The 19,569-nt window shown below is 39.0% G+C and overlaps 1 protein-coding gene across 1 annotated transcript in view; it reads right to left on the bottom strand.

Moving 5' to 3' along the window:
* NYAP2 (neuronal tyrosine-phosphorylated phosphoinositide-3-kinase adaptor 2) overlaps positions 1-19,569 on the bottom strand; it is a 191,203-nt gene that overhangs the window by 78,786 nt on the left and 92,848 nt on the right. Inside the window, exon 4 of the mRNA XM_023557830.2 lies at positions 6,339-6,548. Within this exon, the coding sequence (XP_023413598.1) occupies positions 6,339-6,548 (210 nt within the window). The remainder of the gene's footprint in view (positions 1-6,338; positions 6,549-19,569) is intronic.

A 19,569-nucleotide genomic window follows, 5' to 3' on the forward strand; every position in this document is an offset into this window, starting at 1 on the left:
AATGCTTCTTCAGTCAGGCTGACCTGGTAGGTCAAATCAGGTGAAGTCTGCCTCAGACCTTTGTTTATCTGCTTTAGCCAGCTTAGAAGGTTCTCTCTGTATCTTTCTATGCAATTAATCATAATGAAAATGATTTTTTAAAAGACTCAGTATAATCTTCATTTATGACTCAATGGCTCCCATTAAGTCCTCTATCATTTTTCAAGTCTGCACTGATTTTCTGTTCTGAATGATTTCAAAGGCATAGTAAATAGTAAACAACAGCAATAATAATAGTATATTTAATTATAATCTAACGATTGTGTGTTCAAAAATTTTGTTTCATCTAAGATCTTTGAGGGGAAGAAAGATGTGTGTGTGTCCCATAGAAACTATAACAGATTTGGGTACAAGACACTTGAAAAATATTTGTTAATTGATCCAGTGAATAAAATCCAAATTTTTGTTAATACCATATTTACTTGTATAATGTCTCCACCTTTTCCCATTATTTTCACACGCATCTTGGTCCCCGTCCTCCGCTGCCTTCAAGAATCACCCTCTGGGGAGTTTCTGATTTACTAAACAACAGTGACTTTAATAAAGTACCACAGCAACCAGTGGCAATGTTAATTAGAACTGAGATCTCCTGACACGTTTGCTTTACTTCAGCAATTCCTCCATTCCTCTAAAGAGCTGTTGAGAACAACCATTTCAAGTGGCTAAACTACTTTTGGTGAAGCAATTGTCTGTGACTGATAGAAGTTTGTGTGTGTGTGTGCCTGAGAGAGACATTGAGAGAAAGAAGAAAAAATAGGGAGGGAGAGACCCAATGGCAGAAAAGGTGAAAGAGAAAAAGAGAGAAAGGTTTATAGGTAGAATTTTCTTTGAGTGTTAGGTGTGGAGCTGAGTAGTACTTCTGTTATTTAGGAAGGACAGCTACAGGTTAGTTACAGTCCTAACGTTTCTGGTGGTCATCACCACCTACCCATTCCTGTCAAGCCAATTCCAACTCATAGCGACCCTATAGGACAGGGTAGAACTGCCCCATAGAGTTTTCAAGGGGCACCTGGTAGATTCCAACTGCCAGCCTTTTGGTTAGCAGCCATAGTAGTTAATCACTACACCACCAGGGTTTCTGGTGGTGATGAAAAAAAAGGGGGGGGGGTTAATAGTTTAGTGGTCCAATGGCAAGGAGACAATAATGAAAAAGTGTGAAGAGATAGGAAAACAGCAAACACTGACGCAGCATTCTCTTCTATTTCAAAAAGTAGCAAGTCCCAAGATGCTCTTTTTAAGCAATTATTTGCCTGTTCTAGACAAAGTCTATCTCATGGAAGAATATTCTAATGTTATTGAAGTCATGCATGGTTTGTTTAAAAAAATGAAGGTAAGTGAACCTTAGATATTCTATTTTATAGGGTTTTTTTTTTTTTTTTGCTAGTGGAGCTATGGCATTTTCTAGCATAGAACTAGCACATTTGAGGTTCTTTCTCTTTAGAAAGATAAAATCTACCAACACTACAAAAATTTTTTTCTTTTCCCTTTGCTTTCTCCCTCAAAATTGGTAGACAGGTAGACTCAGTAGATATAACTGCTGTGGTATATTTGAGAGGCACGGACTTCTTCTAATTGTTCAAGCAGCAGTACCACTCATTTGAGTGTTTTTTTTGAATGTTTTCACTATTACACAAGAAATGCTGACTTGCACTGACATTACATATGTGACTGCATTTGCACTACATTTTCCTACTTGTTTTAATAGAGTTACAAAAATTTCATAATCAAAAATTTAACAAGAGACTTTGGTAAAGGGTGAGACAGTACACAATGCTGGGGAAGCCAGCACAACCTGTACAAGGCAAGTCATGTTAGCTCCACAGACACATCCAAACTCCCTGAGGGACCAAATTGCTGGGCTGAGGGTTGTGGGGACCACAATCTTGGGGAATATCTAGCTCAATTAATGTAACATAGTTTATAAAGAATATGTTCTACATTCTACTTTGGTAAGTAGTGTCTGGGGTCTTAAAAGCCTGAGAGCAGCCATCTAGGATACTCCATTGGTCTCATCCCTTTGAAAGTAAGGAAGAATGAAGAAAACTAAAGATACAATGGAAAGATTAGTCTAAAGGACTAATGGACCACATCTATCACGGCCTCCACTAGACCCAGTCCAGAATAACCAGATGGTGCCCGGCTACCACAACTGGCTGCTCTGACAGGGATCACAATACAGAGTCCTGGACAGAGCTGGAAAAAAATGTAGAACGAAATTCTAACTCAAAAAGAAAGAACAGACTTGCTGGCCAGATAGAGCCTGAAGAAACCCTGAGAGTATGTCCCCCAGCACCCTTTCAGCTCAGTAAAGAAGTCACTCCTGAGGTTCACCCTTCAGTCAAGGATAGAACAGGCCCATGAGAGAAAACAAGACTGAAGGGGTACACGAGCCCTGGGGCAGGGACTGGAAGGCAGGAGGGAACAGGAAAGCTGGTTATAGGGAACCCAGTGTTGGGAAGAGAGAGTTTTGATATGTTGTGGGGTTGTTAACCAATGTCATAGAACAATGTGTGTACTGTTTGATGAGAAACTAGTTTGTTCTGTAAACTTTCATCTAAAGTACAATAAAAAAAAATTAACAAGAATTTTTTTTTTCCTCCACCTTCATTTACTTTCTTCACAGTCTAAAATGGTGCGTGCAAAGGGAAAGCATATTTATGTCATTTCTTCCGGTCAGTAGATAATTTACTGCTCTACAAACAGAGCTGAAAGGCTCAGGAGGACACATGCTAGATGCTGTAAACCAAAAGAGCCACTTCAGGAGTTTGCAGAGGAGAAAAGTGAAAATACTGTATAAATTCTTTTTATACTCTAAATTTCTTAGAAGATTTGTGTCAAGGTCTGTTCAGTAAAAAGTTCATTGTGGAACCATCTAATTGTTTTACTTTCATTTATTGAAACGTCTGGATTCCCCAGGGTTCCACCCTCAGGTTGTTCTCATCTCAGCTTCTTGCTCTCCTTGGTTAGGATCCTTCAGTCTCAAGTTTTAACCACTCCGAAGGTGACTAAGTGCCTAATGCCACTAAATCTCTTCAGCTCCATATCTATAATTCCAACTGTCTACTGGTTTCTCAACTGAATGTCCCAGAGCACTTCCAAGTTAACATAGTCAAAATTAAGTCCTGATTTTCCATTATAAATCTTGCTCCACAGCTCATAATGCCTATCTCTGTCTTAGTAAATCACCTCCCAGACACTCAAACTAGAAGCCTTGGGGTTTTTGTTGGATCATCCACGAGGAGAACTGAAATACCTTCTCCCTATCTCAAACAACCGGTTGCCACTGAGTCAATTTTGACTTGCAGTGACTCCATGTGTATCAGAGTAGAATTTTGCTGCTCAGGGTTTTCAGTAGCTGAGTTTTCAAAAGTAGATTGTCAGGACTTTCTTTTGAGGTGACTCTGAATGGACTCAAACTTCCAACCTCTCAGTTAGCAACCAAGTGTGCAAACCATTTGCACTGCCCAGGGACTTCTATCTTAAAAGATATTTAAATTATTACAAAAAAGCTACCAGATAATATTCAAAACCTAATCATGTGGTAGATACTGTCTATTGCTTATGCAACATCATCTCCTTTCATCCCTGCTAATAGACTATTGATTTCATGTCCAGGTGTTAGGCAGACCCCTTTGATTTAAGGGAATGAAGGACCCTCTAAAAGCCCATGGAAATTCCACTTTCCTTCACTCAGTGATTGGTTCAGATGACATGTTCTCCACTTCTGACCAGTTAGATGAAAAGGAGAATCTGCTGGGATACAACACCCAAAACTCTCAAAGCTAGTTCATGATCATTAAAATAAATAACTCAATAGAATTGTTAAGCAGAGTTAGAAAGCTAGAAAGTTCCTGGGTCTTTGATGATATCTACAAAATACCTTGAACTGCCTATTTCTAGACTAGGGGGTGTGTGAGTTAACAATGACCATTATTGCTCAAGCCACTATTAATTGGTACTTTGTAGCTAGTAACATATCTAATTAATACACATGGCCCTTTAGGATTCTTGCGATCTGGTCCCAACCTACCTTTCTAGTTTCTTCAATCTCCCCCCATACTCTTTATACCAAATACACTATGTCCCATCCCGTAGAGTTCTAGATTTTCATCCAGAAGTCTCTCACTTTCTTCTTCATCTTCCTGGTAAGGGACTCTATGTTTCAAACTCTAGCTCAAATGTCACTAAAAGCCCCTAATCATGTCTACCAAAATCATACTCTCCCAGGAAATTGATCTCCCTTCTGTTTCCTGTATCATTTGTATGTAATGCATTCTGTTGCAATTACCAACTTGCCTGTCTTTTACTAGGACTTTGAGTACGTATATGTAAGGATGCACCCTTGTATGCCCAGGTCCTACAACAGTGGCTGGCACCTACCACACACTCAGGTTATGCTCCAGGTTTTCATAAAAGATACCTCTGATCACAATAGGAACAGGTATTTTTCATGTTTTTTGAATAGAACTATTGGTAATCATTTATAAAATTACATATATACCTTAAAAAAAAAGTCTACAACTAATCATAAACGCAAAGTGAACACTGAACGTCAATATTCTTTGGGGGCAGCTTTTTTTCCCCACAAAATACTCATTTTTCCCTTTATTTCTTTTTCTTTATACACAAAATATCTTTTTCGTCTTATAGACAGTATCTTTTTCTGCTACACCTATAGCTATGTATACTTTACAATCAAAAAGATTTTTTAAAGTTTCTGCTAAGTTCACATTTGACTCCTCTCCAGATTTGGATGAATGCTGTTAATTTGGTGTTCCCTGTTGTTGCTGTTAGCTGCTGTTGAGTTGGCCCCTGACTCATGGTGACCCCATGAGCAACAGAAGAAACCTCTGTCCAGTCCTGCACCATCCCCGTGGTCAGTTGCAGATCAGACCATTGTGATCCATAGGGTTTTTGCTGGTTCATTTTCCCAAGTAGATCACCAGTCCTTTCTTCCTAATCTGTCTTAGTCTGACAGCTCCACTGAAACCTGTTCAGCACCATAGCAACAGACAAGCCTGCAATGACAGACGGTGACTGGTGGGTGTGCATGTGGTGCACTGTCTGAGAATCAAACCCAGATCTCCCGCATAGAAGGCAAGAATCCTACCACCGACCCAACAATACATAATAGGGCTTGACCATCACAGATTTATGTGACGTTTTAAGTTTTGGGAAGATATTATTTTGCCCCTGCCTGAATAGTCTTCCAGAAACATCTCTTCCCCAGGTGCAGGGATCATTCACCCTGTTCCATTGTAACCTGCACATCACTGTCAGAGACCACAGTCTAAAACCATGTAAATATCAGGGTCGAAAAAGAACATTGAAGGACTGGTCTACTGTTTAGCATTCTGACACTTTTAAGGAATAGAAACCTGAAAACTACAGAAGGTTTCTTGATTATTTGTTTATTTCAATTGACAGCTCTCTGTGAGTCCATCATGTAGGTGTGTTGGTGCAAAACAAACATATGCTGCTTTAAAAAAAATGATGTTTAATAATATTTGTCTATTAACCATGCAGAAATTGCATTGGGGGTTTAAATTTCAACCTGTGAAATTTAAAGGGGAATCAGTTTAAAATTTTTTCTTTTGACTTAGACTTGGAAATTTAGTATCACACCCAATGCCCAGGTACTGTCTTCAGCTTACAGCTTCAGATGCTATATAATATCTACTCACTCTACTCCCTTTAGATAATCTTTGTACTTTTTGTTTAGTTTTTTCCAGTTGCCTAAGATCTTTTTTGAAGCGAAGAGGGTATAAGCTCTATATAATCTACAAATTCAGTTTTAGATAAGGTCTCTAGATGTTTTTGAAGAAATTTACTGGATACTTTCCATTCATCAGGGCTGCTGACAGCTCCAAGAAGTACCACTTGTTTATCTTCTATGTGACTTGAGCTCCCTAAAGTGGTACAGCGCCTTGTCACATCCCTTAGCACCTATGTGAAGGGCTATTTACACTGTTTCTATGAGTAGGGGGAGTTCTTGGATGGTGCAAACTGTTAACACCCTCGGCTGCTAACCAAAAGGCCTGGTGATCTACTTGCAAAAAATCAGCCACTGAAAACCCTGTGGAGCAGAGTTCTACTCTGACATACATGGGATCGTCATGAGTTGGAATCAACTCAATAGGAGCTGTTTTAATTGTTGCTTTTTTTTGGGGGGGGAGGGGGAGGTTGGCTAGAAATAGTGGCAAAGTATCTGTGTTTAGGGTCCTCTAACTGACAAATGCATGAAAGCAGTTTATGGAGACCTCAGAAATCAGGGCCTAGGAGACCATTATAGCTTTTACCTGAACTGTGGTTTCCGGCTAACAAGGTGGGACTCACAGAGGATCTTCCCAGTCTACTGGTCACCACAGGTTGTCCTGGTGTTCCATCCCATTCCTGAGCTTTGCCAGGCTCTCTGGAGGAAGATGCCCCATGATGCCCTCTCTCTTTACTGTCCAGCTTTGGTATTGGCTCCGTGCTGTGGCTTCGGACTTTCAGCTCGTCTGTTGATTCTATGGATTAACCAGAATTACATTCCATTAAACAAACATCAGGTCCTTCTCAAATTCCTTTTTAAAAATTAGAGAATGATTTCCTAAAATACTTTCAATATGTTTTTAGAAACTTAGTCTTGTGTTTCAGATTGCAAAATGTAACTGTAAAAGGGATATAGATCACAACGAGAGGTAGTTTTCTGAGCTGTGCAAGCTAATATCAATGAGAAATGCAGTTTGCTCTTTGCAAATACAGAACCACAGGAAATCTTGAGCCTTCTTTAGTTACTCTTCTCTTGTGCTCATCCCCAAGGAAACTTGTTAAAGAGCACTTGACACACACTCTTGTTACTTTCTCATCTTTCATTCACTCCTTTATCCACCATGATGGATTTAATCTGACCACTCAATGAAAACATGTTAAGATCATCTACTGTCTTTTAGCTGAGAAGTCTGGAAGGTATTTTTTCAGCCCATTTGAATTATAACTCTTGACTACTCTTATTTATATCTTCAATTCTCTTGTTTTACTTGATGGCCTATCTTTCTGTGTCGTGTTCTACTTCTAGCACCATTTCTATGCCATTTATACTTCGCTTTCTTCACTTCAGTCCACTGTTCTTCCCATTCCATATAACAACTTTTCTGTGATTTTAACCATTCTTCAGGCTTCAGCTAGCAATCAACTGTATGCGAAGTGAAATCTCAATATTTTGTCTGAAGCCTGGGTCATTCTCCTGAGCTTTAGATTCATATATGTACCTGCCTGCTGGATGAGTCCACCTGGATACGCCATGAATAGCAGGCACTTAACATTTCAGATACTGGGATGACAGCATTTCTACTAAGCTAATGGCTCCTTCCATTCAGATAATCCTCAAAGTTAAAAGCCAAGTAGCGATTTTTGGCTCTCCCTTTCTTTAACTGTTACTTCCCAAATCCATCAATCAGCATTTTCTGCAGATTTTATTTCTGAAGATCTTGCTCTCCCATTTGCTCTGTTTTATGTCATGTCTACCTCCATTGCTCTGATCCAAGTTCTAATTATCTCTCTTGAATTATTCCACCTTGTCTCCTTGGCTCTGTCCTTGCTTCCCTGAAGTGTAAACTTCATAGAGCTACCAAAGTGATCTGTTTAAAATGCAAGCCTCATTATAATATACCTTGCCTAAAATCCTTCCAGAGACATCCCGTTATCCACAGAGTAATGTTTAATTTCCTTAATATGGCCTACAAAATTCTCCTCTATCTCACCCTTCCCTTCCTCTCCAACTTCCTCACTCCCTGGTCAATACTGTACTCCAGGAACACCAAATTGATTAGAGCTTCTTTCTTGCTATCCTTCCCTCAGCAAAAAACATACTGTTTTCTCTAGGTATCTCCTCAGCTGCTTTGAGTACCTTTATATCCTGTCTTTGCTTGACTGACTATACTCAGCCAGTTATTCAAGTTAACTCTCCTCTAAAGCCTTGTGTTACTTGCAACCGGTAATGTTATCTCTGCACTGATCTTGCTTTATCATTATCTTTCTATGTATCTGATCTACCCCAAAAGCCTTCAATTCTTTGGAGACAGGAATTGTATTTGTTTTTTGCTTATTTGTTGTTTGTTTTTTTATTTCATTTTCATTATGTGCCATATTGCCTGGCACATAATAGGTCTCAAGAGGTACTTGATTATTAATTAATTTGGTACTCTCCTCAACTCCTCAGGTATCCTCTGATGTGTGTGTGTAGGAAAGACAGCATTTCTAAGGGACCAAGAGAATTAAGCAAGTGTTATAAATGTGTTAAAGTTACATGGGGCTAATGGTATTTTTGAGAAATCTGATTAGCTAGCAATCTCAAGTTATAAACTTTCCCAGGTTAAAAGTTTAATTCAAATAAGAAATTTTTGAGGAAGATTATAGTGAAAAAAGTCACAAAATACAGTTTGGAGAATCTGTGTTTAGTTTTCTTTATATTTAGGTTCAAATGGTCATCGACTTTCAGCAGTGTGATAATACGCAGCTCACACTGTTCCCTGTTATTGGAATCTGTGGGGGAAGAGATAGAACAAGTCCTAATTCGATGCATAGCTGCAGATGAGGAATCCAAGAAGACCTGCCCTCCTGGCCCTGGCTGGGGACCCATGCAACTGGGCACCTGATGTCTCCTCTTAGAACCTCACTTTTCTCAACTACAAAATGGAGATAATATCAGCCCTGCCTAACTTCCTAGATTTTATTTTAAGGATCAAATGATATTCTATATTTTTAAATATATTGAAAACTAAAAATCCCCGCACAAATAAAATATAGTATTAATTTAAATAAATTTTAGTCATTTGTCCTTTATGAATTTTTTGAATATTTAGGCTAGATAATTGCTGTAAAACCAAACTCATTTCTTCAAGTTGATTCTGACTCATAGTGACCCTATACGACAGAGTAGAACTGCCGCATAGGGTTTGCAAGGAGCAGCTGGTAGATTTGAACTGCCAACCTTTTGGTTAGCAGCCAAGCTCTTTGCCACTCCACCCCCAGGGCTCCGATAATTGCTATAGTCTCTTGCAACTCTAAGATGTTATACAGTTGCACAAATAAATATCACAAATAACATTCTATGAGAACTTAAACCAGGAGGGTAGTCCCCTATCAACAATCTCAGAAAGGTTTCAGGTCTTTAGGTGGGCCTATTTGTAAGTTTAACTCCCAAACCGAAAAAAAGAAAAAAAATGAACTCTTGCTGTTGAGTCGATTCTGACTCATAGCTACCCTACAGGACAGAGTAGAATTTACTGCCCCATAGAGTTTCGAAGGCATGGCTGGTGGATTTGAACTGCTGACCTTTTAGTTAGCAGCCAAACTCTTGACCATTGTACCACCAGGCCTCCACAAGTTTAATTCTTGCTTATACTGAAATCAAACATAAGGAGTCAAAATATTTTAAAAAGTAATACATTCCAGCCTAAGAATTATTGTAACAGATTTTAACCAACACTTGCTCTGCAGGGCTGAGAGTCAACATGAAATAATACCAGTATCAGCAAAGAACATCATAGATTTCCAAGCTGTTTATTCACAGTTTCAAATGAAATGTAGCTCTGTGTTCTAAATGTCACAGCCTCAAAGCCTAATGACCCACCTGCTTCACACCAACTTCTTTTCTAGATTTTAAATCAGTTATTGGGGTGCTTGCTTTATTACTTTCCTCTCTGTATATTTTTCCATTACTACCATTAAACATTGACCAAGTTTCTTTTCTTTTTTTCCTATTCATCACACACACACACAAAATCCTCTCCCAGTAGAAAAAAAAAAAAAGAATGCTCAAATTGAACATCAGGGCCAATATTGTTCTTGCAGATTCAGACAAGATTTTAAATAGGAAAGAAAGAGGATTTGTGGCTAGGCACCTCCACCAGCATCAGCCTCTTTGTTCTCATTCAAATTACTTCCTCATACAAACCAGAGGACTGCCACCTAGGCCTCAAGCCTCAGCCAAATAAAAGCCCAGTATGACTTGAGGGCACGCTTTGCAATCAAAAAGAAGCTCTCCTCTTCTTCTTTTCCTTTCCTTCTTTGTTTTCAAGTCCCAGAGAGGTTAGTCTTCTGTGAATTTTGGCAGGTGTATTTAAAGAAAATTGAACAAAAGGGCTGAAGAAATTGTGCTACTCAGATCTGTGGCTGCGTGCTTTAATGCCAGCCTCCCATATGGAAAGCAGAACTGAAGAATGGGTAAGAAAACCCTAGGTGTAACACAGCGTTTTATTTGAGAATCAATCTGTTTTCTCATATATGTTCAAAGATAGCTCCCTACAAAATGTGTTTTCTAATTAAGAGAAAGAAGAGAAACTTCAAAATAGCTGTTGAAAAGATGAAATGTTGCAATCAGGCGAAGAAATATCTAAAATAAGGCATGGTGAAAGCTCAAAGAAAGCCATGTAGAAGAATAAGGATGCATTTATCCACATTCATATGTTTCGATGATTTTCCCTAAAGCTTGTTCAAAACAAAATTGATTTCCGTAAATACACTTTGTTGAACAAGATCAATATTAGAGACTGTGGTGAAGCTCTACGTAAAATCTTGGTTCTTTTCCTGTCCGCAGTTATAACCCAGCCTTCAGCACAGGGCCAAGTACTTAGAGCTTTTGTTCTTCATTCCTTGAACAAATGACTGAGTGAAATTTTGGTACTGATTTAAAATCTGATTCTCACATTGAAATCTGATCTTGAATGAGATCTTGTTATGAAAATGTATATATTACTGTACTACATTTATCTTTCAGACTGACATATGTCATGTTTGACATAGGTAAAGATGCCAGGATAAACATTTCCATGACCAGAATATTCTTCCTGGTATTCCAATTGATGACACCTCATGCAAATCTCTTTGATGTTCCTTCTCAAGGCTTTCCCATTCCCTACCTCTTTATGATGCCTCTGGGTCTGCATATGCTTTTCTGGCTTCAGCTTTATCCACTCTTCTCCGCTCCTGCCTGGGACTGCCTAAAATGGCTTGGCTTCCCTCATCCAATCATTTGAAGGTATTAAGAGCAAAAACTGAGGTTTCCCAATGGAGAAAAAAATCTGCCTACTGCCTGGCCTACCAGTTTTGAACACAAGACTACCAGTTTCTAGCCTGTCACCTGACCTACAGATTGTGACCTTCCAGTCCCCACAATCACTTGAGCCAATTCCTTAAAATCTTTCTTTTTCTCTATGAGTGTGCGTGCGTGTGTGTGTGTGTGTGTGTGTATGTATAGGAGTCCCTGAATGGCACAAACAGTTAAGAAATTCTCTACTAACTGAAAGGTTGGCAGTTTGAACACACCCAGAGGCACCTCAGAAGAAAAGCCTGGCAAGCTTCTTCCCAAAGATCACAGCTATGAAAACCCTATGGAGTACAGTTCTACTCTGTAAAACATGGGGTTGCCATGAGTCAGAATAGTCTTGATAGCAACTGGAATATATATTATGTGTGTGTGGTTATAACTGTGGACAGATATATATACTGTATTTTTACACAAATGACACACACATATTGTGTTTGCTGGCCATGTCCTCCCTCTCGTGTGGCACCCTCACAAGTGAACCATGCCAATTCTCCGCCACATGTTGCTGTAAAGAAAAAATTAGAATAGTGCGCTTATGAAAATACCTCGCAGGGAGAGTACACACTGACAAACACTGAAGGCATGTGTTATTTGCATAAAGATATGGTGTGTGTGTGTGTGTATATATATATATATACACAAATATATATACGTATATATTAAAAAAACCAAATCCATTGCTGTCTCCAACTCATAGAGAACCTATAAGACAAAGTAGAACTGCTTCACAGTGTTTTCAAGCAGCAGCTGGTAGATTCAAACTGATGACCTTTTGATTAGGAGCTGTAACTCTTAACCACTGTGACACCATGGTTCCTATATATATGTGTGTGTGTGTGTGTGTATATATATGTACATATGTATATTACATTATATATATATTACATTGTGCAAATCTGCTGCAAAAGACCTCTTGAGTATCACAAAGCAAGGATGTCACTTTGAAGACTAAGGTGTGCTTGACCCAAGCCATGGTATTTTCGATCACCTCATACGCACATGAAAGCTGGAAGGTGAACAAGAAAGACCAAAGAAGAATTGATGTCTTTGAATTATGCTGTTGGCAAAGAATATTGACTATACCATGGACTGCCAGAAGAACAGTCTTGGAAGTACAGCCAAATGCTCCTTAGAAACAACGATGGTGAGACTTTGTCTTACATATTTTGGGCATATAATCAGTAGGGACCAGTCCTTGGAGAAGGACATCATGTTTGATAAAGTAGATGGTCAGCAAAAAAGAGGAGGACTCTCAATGAGATGGATTGACACTGTGGCTGCAACAATGGGCTCAAGCATAACAACGACTGTGAGGGTGGCACAGGACGGGGCAGTGTTTCTGTTGTACATGGGGTTGCTATGAGTCAGAACTGACTCGATGGCACCTAACAAAACACACACACACACACACACACACACGCACACATCTGTCTCCTGTTGGTACTAATCCTCTGAAGAGCCCTGACTAATACAGCATGCCAGGATACAATTTGTCCTCAGTGAAAATCGGTGGAATGAATAAGTGTGTGGATGCTTCGCCCAGGACCCTTAGCTTATTAGCTTTCCCTCCCACACCTTACCCCGTTTGGGCCCTGACTCACAGCCTCACCTCCCAGCCCTCCAATCTCTCCCAGCACATGGACCACAGCGTGAATCAATAGCCCTCCTCAGCTAACATGAACTAGTTACTATAGCTAACCTTAGTTTTTTTTGTGAAACAGTAAACTTTTCTAATTGACTGGCTAATGATAGACTAGAAAACAGAAGGATCTGCCTAGGGGGAAAAATGCATATTATTTGGAAAAAAGACCAGTAACTTCGTGTTGTTGGGGGAACATACAATTCCATTCTGCTTTCTGTTTTGAAAGACTTAGAAGGATTAATTTTCCATATCATTTAATTGCTTCTGTGAACATGCAGATGAATCAGATAATTTAGATACGAGTCTTTATATTTGTGGTTTGTTACTGCTGCTATGCTTGAAATTTCACTGTCACATAGGGATCCCTTAGTTACTAAATAGGGGCTCTTATTGTGCTGGTGAAATAGAGACCAAGACCACTCTGGCTTATGTTGCTGAGGAGCATTTGAGTTTCCTGTGGACACAAAGAAACCAAAAAAAAAAAAAAAAAAGGCCTTCGAGTCGATTCCTACTCGTAGCAACCCTATAAGACAGAGTAAAACTGCCCCATTGGGTTTCCAAGGAGCGCCTGGTAGATTCAAACTGCCAACGTTTTGGTTAGCAGCCATAGCTCTTAACCACTATAATACCAGGGTTTCCGGACACAAAGAAGCCTTCTGAATTGTCTCTTTATTTTGGCATAATCAGCAGGATCAAAGTCACTCCAATCTTCTCCAACCACTCGATGATCAAAATAATGAATGATGATCAAGGCAGATTATTTAGGCAAAAAAGCTAATACATCCGAAGTGCTACTGGAGCGCTAAAATAAAGTATATTATCAGATGTGTATTCGATTCAGTTATGACATTTTTGAGCTGAAAGAGAGGTGGAAGTGAACAATTGCAAAGGCTCATTCAAAGCAAGGTGTGTGACTCTATAATTGCTGTCATCATCGTCCTGGATCTTGGGGGATAACTCCAGAGAGGAGGTGTTCTCCATCTCAATTCTGAACAGCTTTAATTGCTAAAAAGCTTGTTTACAGAGCTGAAGTTGGCCTTCCTCCAAGTACCACCATTTGTCAGTTGTTGGTAGTTCTGTTTCTGGAACAATCCAGAATCAGTCTCTATTTGTTTTTAAACAAACCACCTTTAGAATCCAGAATGAAGTTGTCTGTCTCCCCTTGGTCACATTTTATTTAGAATACAAATCTAGAATTCTCACTCTTCTGGTCGCCCTGAGTTAGACACTAATTTTTATTATCATGGTACCTTTTAAAACCATGGTGTCTGGAGCTGATCAGAACCAGAGAGCCAGAGGCTGGTTACCTATGAGTGCAGTCAGCCCTGGATCCCCTCACTGTGCTTCTATGATTACATTCTCCTTGTCTTTAGAGAAAAGAGGTCAAAGGTGTCCACGCCTTTGTAGCAAAAGGGCACCTGGGGCCAGGGGCAATTTTTTATTTTTTATAATTCCTTCTCTCTCGTGTGAACTCTGTCATTTGGGGTCAGCTATGTCAATTTCCACATCTAAGGGATGCCTTCTCTTCAAACGTACATAGAGAAAGAACAGTAGCTCAGAAGTCTGAAGATTTCATGGTTTCAAATAAAATTGAAAGAAAGCCCGGTTTTGTGTTTAGAAGGCGCTTAGGGTAAAAACCTCTAGCTCACAATGGCTGAGACACATTGAAGTAAGATAGAAAATGCCAAGAATCCTAATCATTTGCAGGGTAAAGGTTGAGCATAGAGCTTTTGGCAACTTGCCCAAGGTCATACAAATGGCAATAAGCAAAGACTTGATAAAGAAACAGGTTTCCTGGCCACAGCCCAGAAGCTACCTTTTACCACTCAAACTCACACACTGCTTTTGAGTCGATTCCGACTCATAGTGACACTATAGGACAGAGTAGAACTGCCCCATAGGATTTCCAAGGAGCACCTGGGGGATTTGAACTGCTGACCCTTAGTTTAGCAGCTGTATATCTTAACCGCAATGCCACCAGGGTTTCCACAGTATGCTGGAACTCACATATAGCATACTTACTGGTTCTTTCTTCATGACTGTGAGGATCACACTTATTCATGGGATGGAATAATCGATAGGATTTTAAAAATCACGTTTGGTCTTTAAAAGCTCTCAACCTAAGGGCCAGATATTCACTTTTTATCAAAGTATGTGAGGATTGTAGAAATACTACCAAATTGTCTCTACCTGAGAAACCTTCACTGAGGTCATCAGGCCTAGCTCCTATGTTGACATATTCTACTCAGACACACATGGAGTCGCCATGAGCTGATAGCGACTTGCCAGCAACTGTTTTCATTTTGTTTTTCTCAAAAAATTCTATTACTATAGGCCAGGGAGAGACAATTTGCTCCAGCACAGTCTATATATTTTTTATACATGTACTGAGGAAGCCAGGAGGAGCTGTGGGCAGAGATTAGCCAAATGATGATCAACTCGATTTGCTCCCTGGATATCCAGTTTAACCAAATTTCCCAGCATTCACTGCAATTAGGAGGAACCATTCCACTGAGCTCTGGCCATTTAGGAGGTGGGTGAAAGTGATGTCCACCACCTCCAGGCCTGGGCATAAAACTTTCCACAAAATCCTAATCCTCTTGGTACCCTGTCCTGCTGGATAGGATTTTTTGAAGTCCTCCAAGCCCAGGTGGTACAACGGTTAAGCGCTCAGTTGCTAACCGAAAAGTTGGTGGTTTGAACTCACCCAGTGGCTCCACAGGAGAAAGACCTCTCAGTCTGCTCCCACAAAGATTACAGCCTAGAAAACCCTGTGGGGCAGTTCTACTCTGTCACATGGGGTCAATATGAGTCAAAATCGACTTGACGGTGGCACCTGACAACAATAACAGGGCCTGGCAGATGAAACAGATGGAAATCATCATCTTCTTAATACCAGTGGTAAGTATAGCCCTGAATCCACTAATTGTCACTGTGCCTGTGACATATGCCTTGGCCTGTGACAATGAACAAAAGATAAGTTGTATTATATTAAGCCACTAAGAGTTTGAAATTGTTGGCTAGAGTACTTGTACTATTCTAACACAGATTTCCCTCTTAAAAAAAAAAAACTATAAGGTCTTTGAGTTTCTGATGAGTAAAATGTTTTTATTGACATACTGACATCAAAATGTAGGGGCAAAGAGATATGTTAAGTTGTCAAATATGGTACAAGAATCCAGCATGCAATCCTTTTCTCAGCTCTAGTTACAATAAAACTGCTTCCTTTACACAAGTCACAAATACATCTTTATTGAGTATTTTAAATACTGTGGGTTCAATAGATACGTGAATGTATAATTGAATGAATTTCTGAAGTAGTTATAGAGTTAAATAGCTTATATATGGTATTTATATTAATATATATGAGGATAAAAAAATCTATTTTTTTATCCAAAATAGATTCTAAGAACAAAATTTCTAAGAAATGATTTTAAAAATAAGATTCTTTAAAAAAAATATTCATAAAGAAAATATTAACCACAAATTCAGTATAAAAATAATTTATATATAAATTGGATATATTTAGGTTAAAAAAAAAAAAAGGATAAATTAAAATATGTTCTCAGAAATTCCAAAACAGAAGAACAGTCTGGAATGGAGTTGAGATGGTCTGGAGTCCATTTTCAGCTTGGTTCAATAAAATCTCTGAGGATTTGAGGAAACAACATTTTCTGAGCCCTTGTAACCTCAATTGCAATTATAGATTTAAAATAAATAATTCCTAAGTGTCCTCCAAATTCTAAAATTTTATATCTCTATTATTCTAAAGTTCTTTCAAAACACAAAATAGTCCTGATGCTTCAGAACATGATTGTATCTGCTCCAAACTACACTTATACTTCACTTTTCAGAGTGCTCTACATTTTTCAAGATGACTTTATGCAGTTTAATTTCAGTCCACCCACTACCCTCCCCCACTAAATCCCAACAAACTATAAAATAAATGAAGAGAATGAGATTTAAAAAAATAGTAACAATATATTTAGGATCATTGGCAAATCCAGGATCCAACTCTTTTCCTGACACCTGACTAGGGGACTTGCACTCAATGGTGGTCCTGGTTTAAAAAAATAAAGATAATACCCCTCAATGTTTTTCCCTATCTGTCAAAAAAGAAAGTTAATATTTCCTACTTAACAAATGGAAGGTTAGGAATGCCAGTTCTAAGCAGAGTTTTATAACAACAACTCCAGAAGTTTTGTTATTAAAGCTACCATATAGTGAGTGTCCATTGTGGGTCAGATGCTGCGCTAGACTCCTTCCAAGTAGTGTTTCCAGCCCTTACGCAGCTTTGCCAGGCAAGTATAATGACCTCCTTTACTATTAAGGAACACCGAGAGTCTGATTGGTTACTGAGTCCATCAGTGAAAACTGAGGGTCCTATTTAAGTAAAACTCAGCAAGGCCAGTTGAGGGGGGCGGTCATCCAAGTAAGCAGAATTTGAACACAAGTATCTCTGAACAAACATCCTCACCACTGAGGCTTTGTTCTCTCTGTTTGGGTTCTTTTAAAGAGGATTATTCACCGGCTAAAACAAACAAACAACTTTCTTTTTAGAAAATTCGAAGATTATCTAACATGAAAATTAATATGATAAGATTTGGAAGAAATCATTTGCCAATTTAGATTGTACAAATTATACCCAACTCACCTCCTAAGACACTTCAATATACAGTTATTAAGAAGCCAATAGTAGTTTTCAGATGGAAAGCAAATTGGCTCAGAACTCCTGAAGAGTACTATGTAACCCAAGCCATAGTTACGGCAACGTTGCTTCAGTAACATCGAAGCAAGTCAGAAAACCAAGATGTATATCTTCTAAGACTGGTTTAAGCCTCTTACTCTGAAATGCATTTTAGATTTTTTTTTTAAAGGCAAGTAAAATAAAGTATATATATATATATATACAGTTTTTTTTTCTTATTATGTTCAACCAATGGTATAGTGTATATGTCTGCTCCATCTGTCTAGACATTTTGGATGCCAGAAGCTGTGATACTGAAGAGGATCTGAAAAATGAAACCTGCTGCCATTGAGTTGATTCCAATTCATAGCGATGCTATAGGACAGAACAGAACTGCTCCATAGGGTTTCCAAGGCAGTAAATCTTTACAAAAACAGACTGCCACATCCTTCTCCCATGGAGCTGCTGGTGAGTTTGAACAGCTGACCTTTTGATTAGCAGCCGAGCACTTCCCCACTGAGCTACCAGGGCTCCTTAGTGAAAAGAATAGGATGACAGATTAAAATACTTTGACCTCTGTCCTCACAAAGCTCATAATCTAAGGGTAGGGGGAAATTATATGAACTAATACATTATTAGAGCTCTAGTAAGAGCCACAAGAAGAGGTGATAGAGTGCAATGGAAGGATGTAATAGGAAGACTTTCCATACAGGGAGGTCAGGGAATCTTGACCAAACACTAATTTAAAGAAAAACAATGGGGAGGGTTAGGATGGGTTAGTTGAGTTTTGCAGGCAGAGGGAACTACTTGGTAAACAAGCAGGACAAATGGTTAGAGAGAAAGAAGGTCCAGGTGGTTGAAATGAAGAGAAAAGGAAAAGGTAATCTATTGAGGGTGGAGAGATAGAGCTGGGTCAGATACATGGGCCTTTCTTGGGAAAGAATGTCATTGCATATTCTAAGGGCAAAGGAAAACAATGGAATATTTCATGTAGGAATAAACAAACAAAACAATATTTGGAAAAGATTACTCTCATTGCAGCATAGAGAACGGTTTGAGGCCCTAGTCTTGGAGCTACATCTCTGCCCTTGATACAGTCCAAGGAGATATTGATATAAATCCTGGGAATTCTGATTTTTGGTGTTCTTTTTTTTTTTTTTCTCCATACTTTCCATAATGTCCCCTAGCCTATATTCAATTTCCATCTATGACACATTCTCAGGAGCTGTTCCCCACTCAGTTCCCTCCCTTTCCCAACTCCAAACCCAACCAGCTTGCTGAAACCTCCAAGTCCGTGAATTTAAATTCTACATGGCATAAACACCTACAATTGTTAATAGACTATAGATATTGTTAACAAAATGGTGCCATAGTTAAATAAGCTCAGGCATGCTGGGTGAAACAAAGTTAAACAGATTTGTTCCCTTAAGACATCTTCAAGTCTTTAATGAGTTATTGTGCATTGTGCACCTCTAGGAGGTTAATATATAACCTGCAGTGTTCTTTGAACTTAGTCTCTAGGGCAGTTTTTTTTTTTCCTTTTTCAAGAGTAATCTCAAGGGATCTACTGCTATAAGGAATGCCGCCATAGGGTGGCCTACTCACACAGCCTGCTCCTGGAATTCATATTTTCCATTGCATTCTATGTGAGAGCATAGTTTTGGAGGAAAAATAAAGCCTGATGTGTCACTGGGATTTCCAAGTAAAATATCCTTCCACTTACCATTTCCAGCTGAACATGAAATCTCACTCTAGTCCTGCCATTAATCCACTTTCTTCTGGGGTAAGAGAAAAGTTGAAAGGCTGAATGGAGGAGAAGGAGTGTTTATTGAGTAAGTGTTATGAGAGTACATAAATCTCATTTTATTGAAGCAGGGACCAATGCACAAAGAGGCTCTATGACATCCAGAACCACTCAATTGGTGAAGAATAATGCTGAGATGTGAATCCCAGTTGGTCTGATTTTCAATACTGTACTGCAGCGACTGCAGTATTCTACATTCTCTTTCTAGATTCCCAGAGCTTCATTTTAAAAATGCAGGTATTATGCAACATTAAATCATTTTTAAGGACCTTTCCAAATCTCAAATACTGTGATGATGCTTACAC

The sequence above is a fragment of the Loxodonta africana genome, chromosome 6 (genome assembly GCF_030014295.1).
Source record: "Loxodonta africana isolate mLoxAfr1 chromosome 6, mLoxAfr1.hap2, whole genome shotgun sequence".
Lineage (NCBI taxonomy): Eukaryota > Metazoa > Chordata > Mammalia > Proboscidea > Elephantidae > Loxodonta > Loxodonta africana.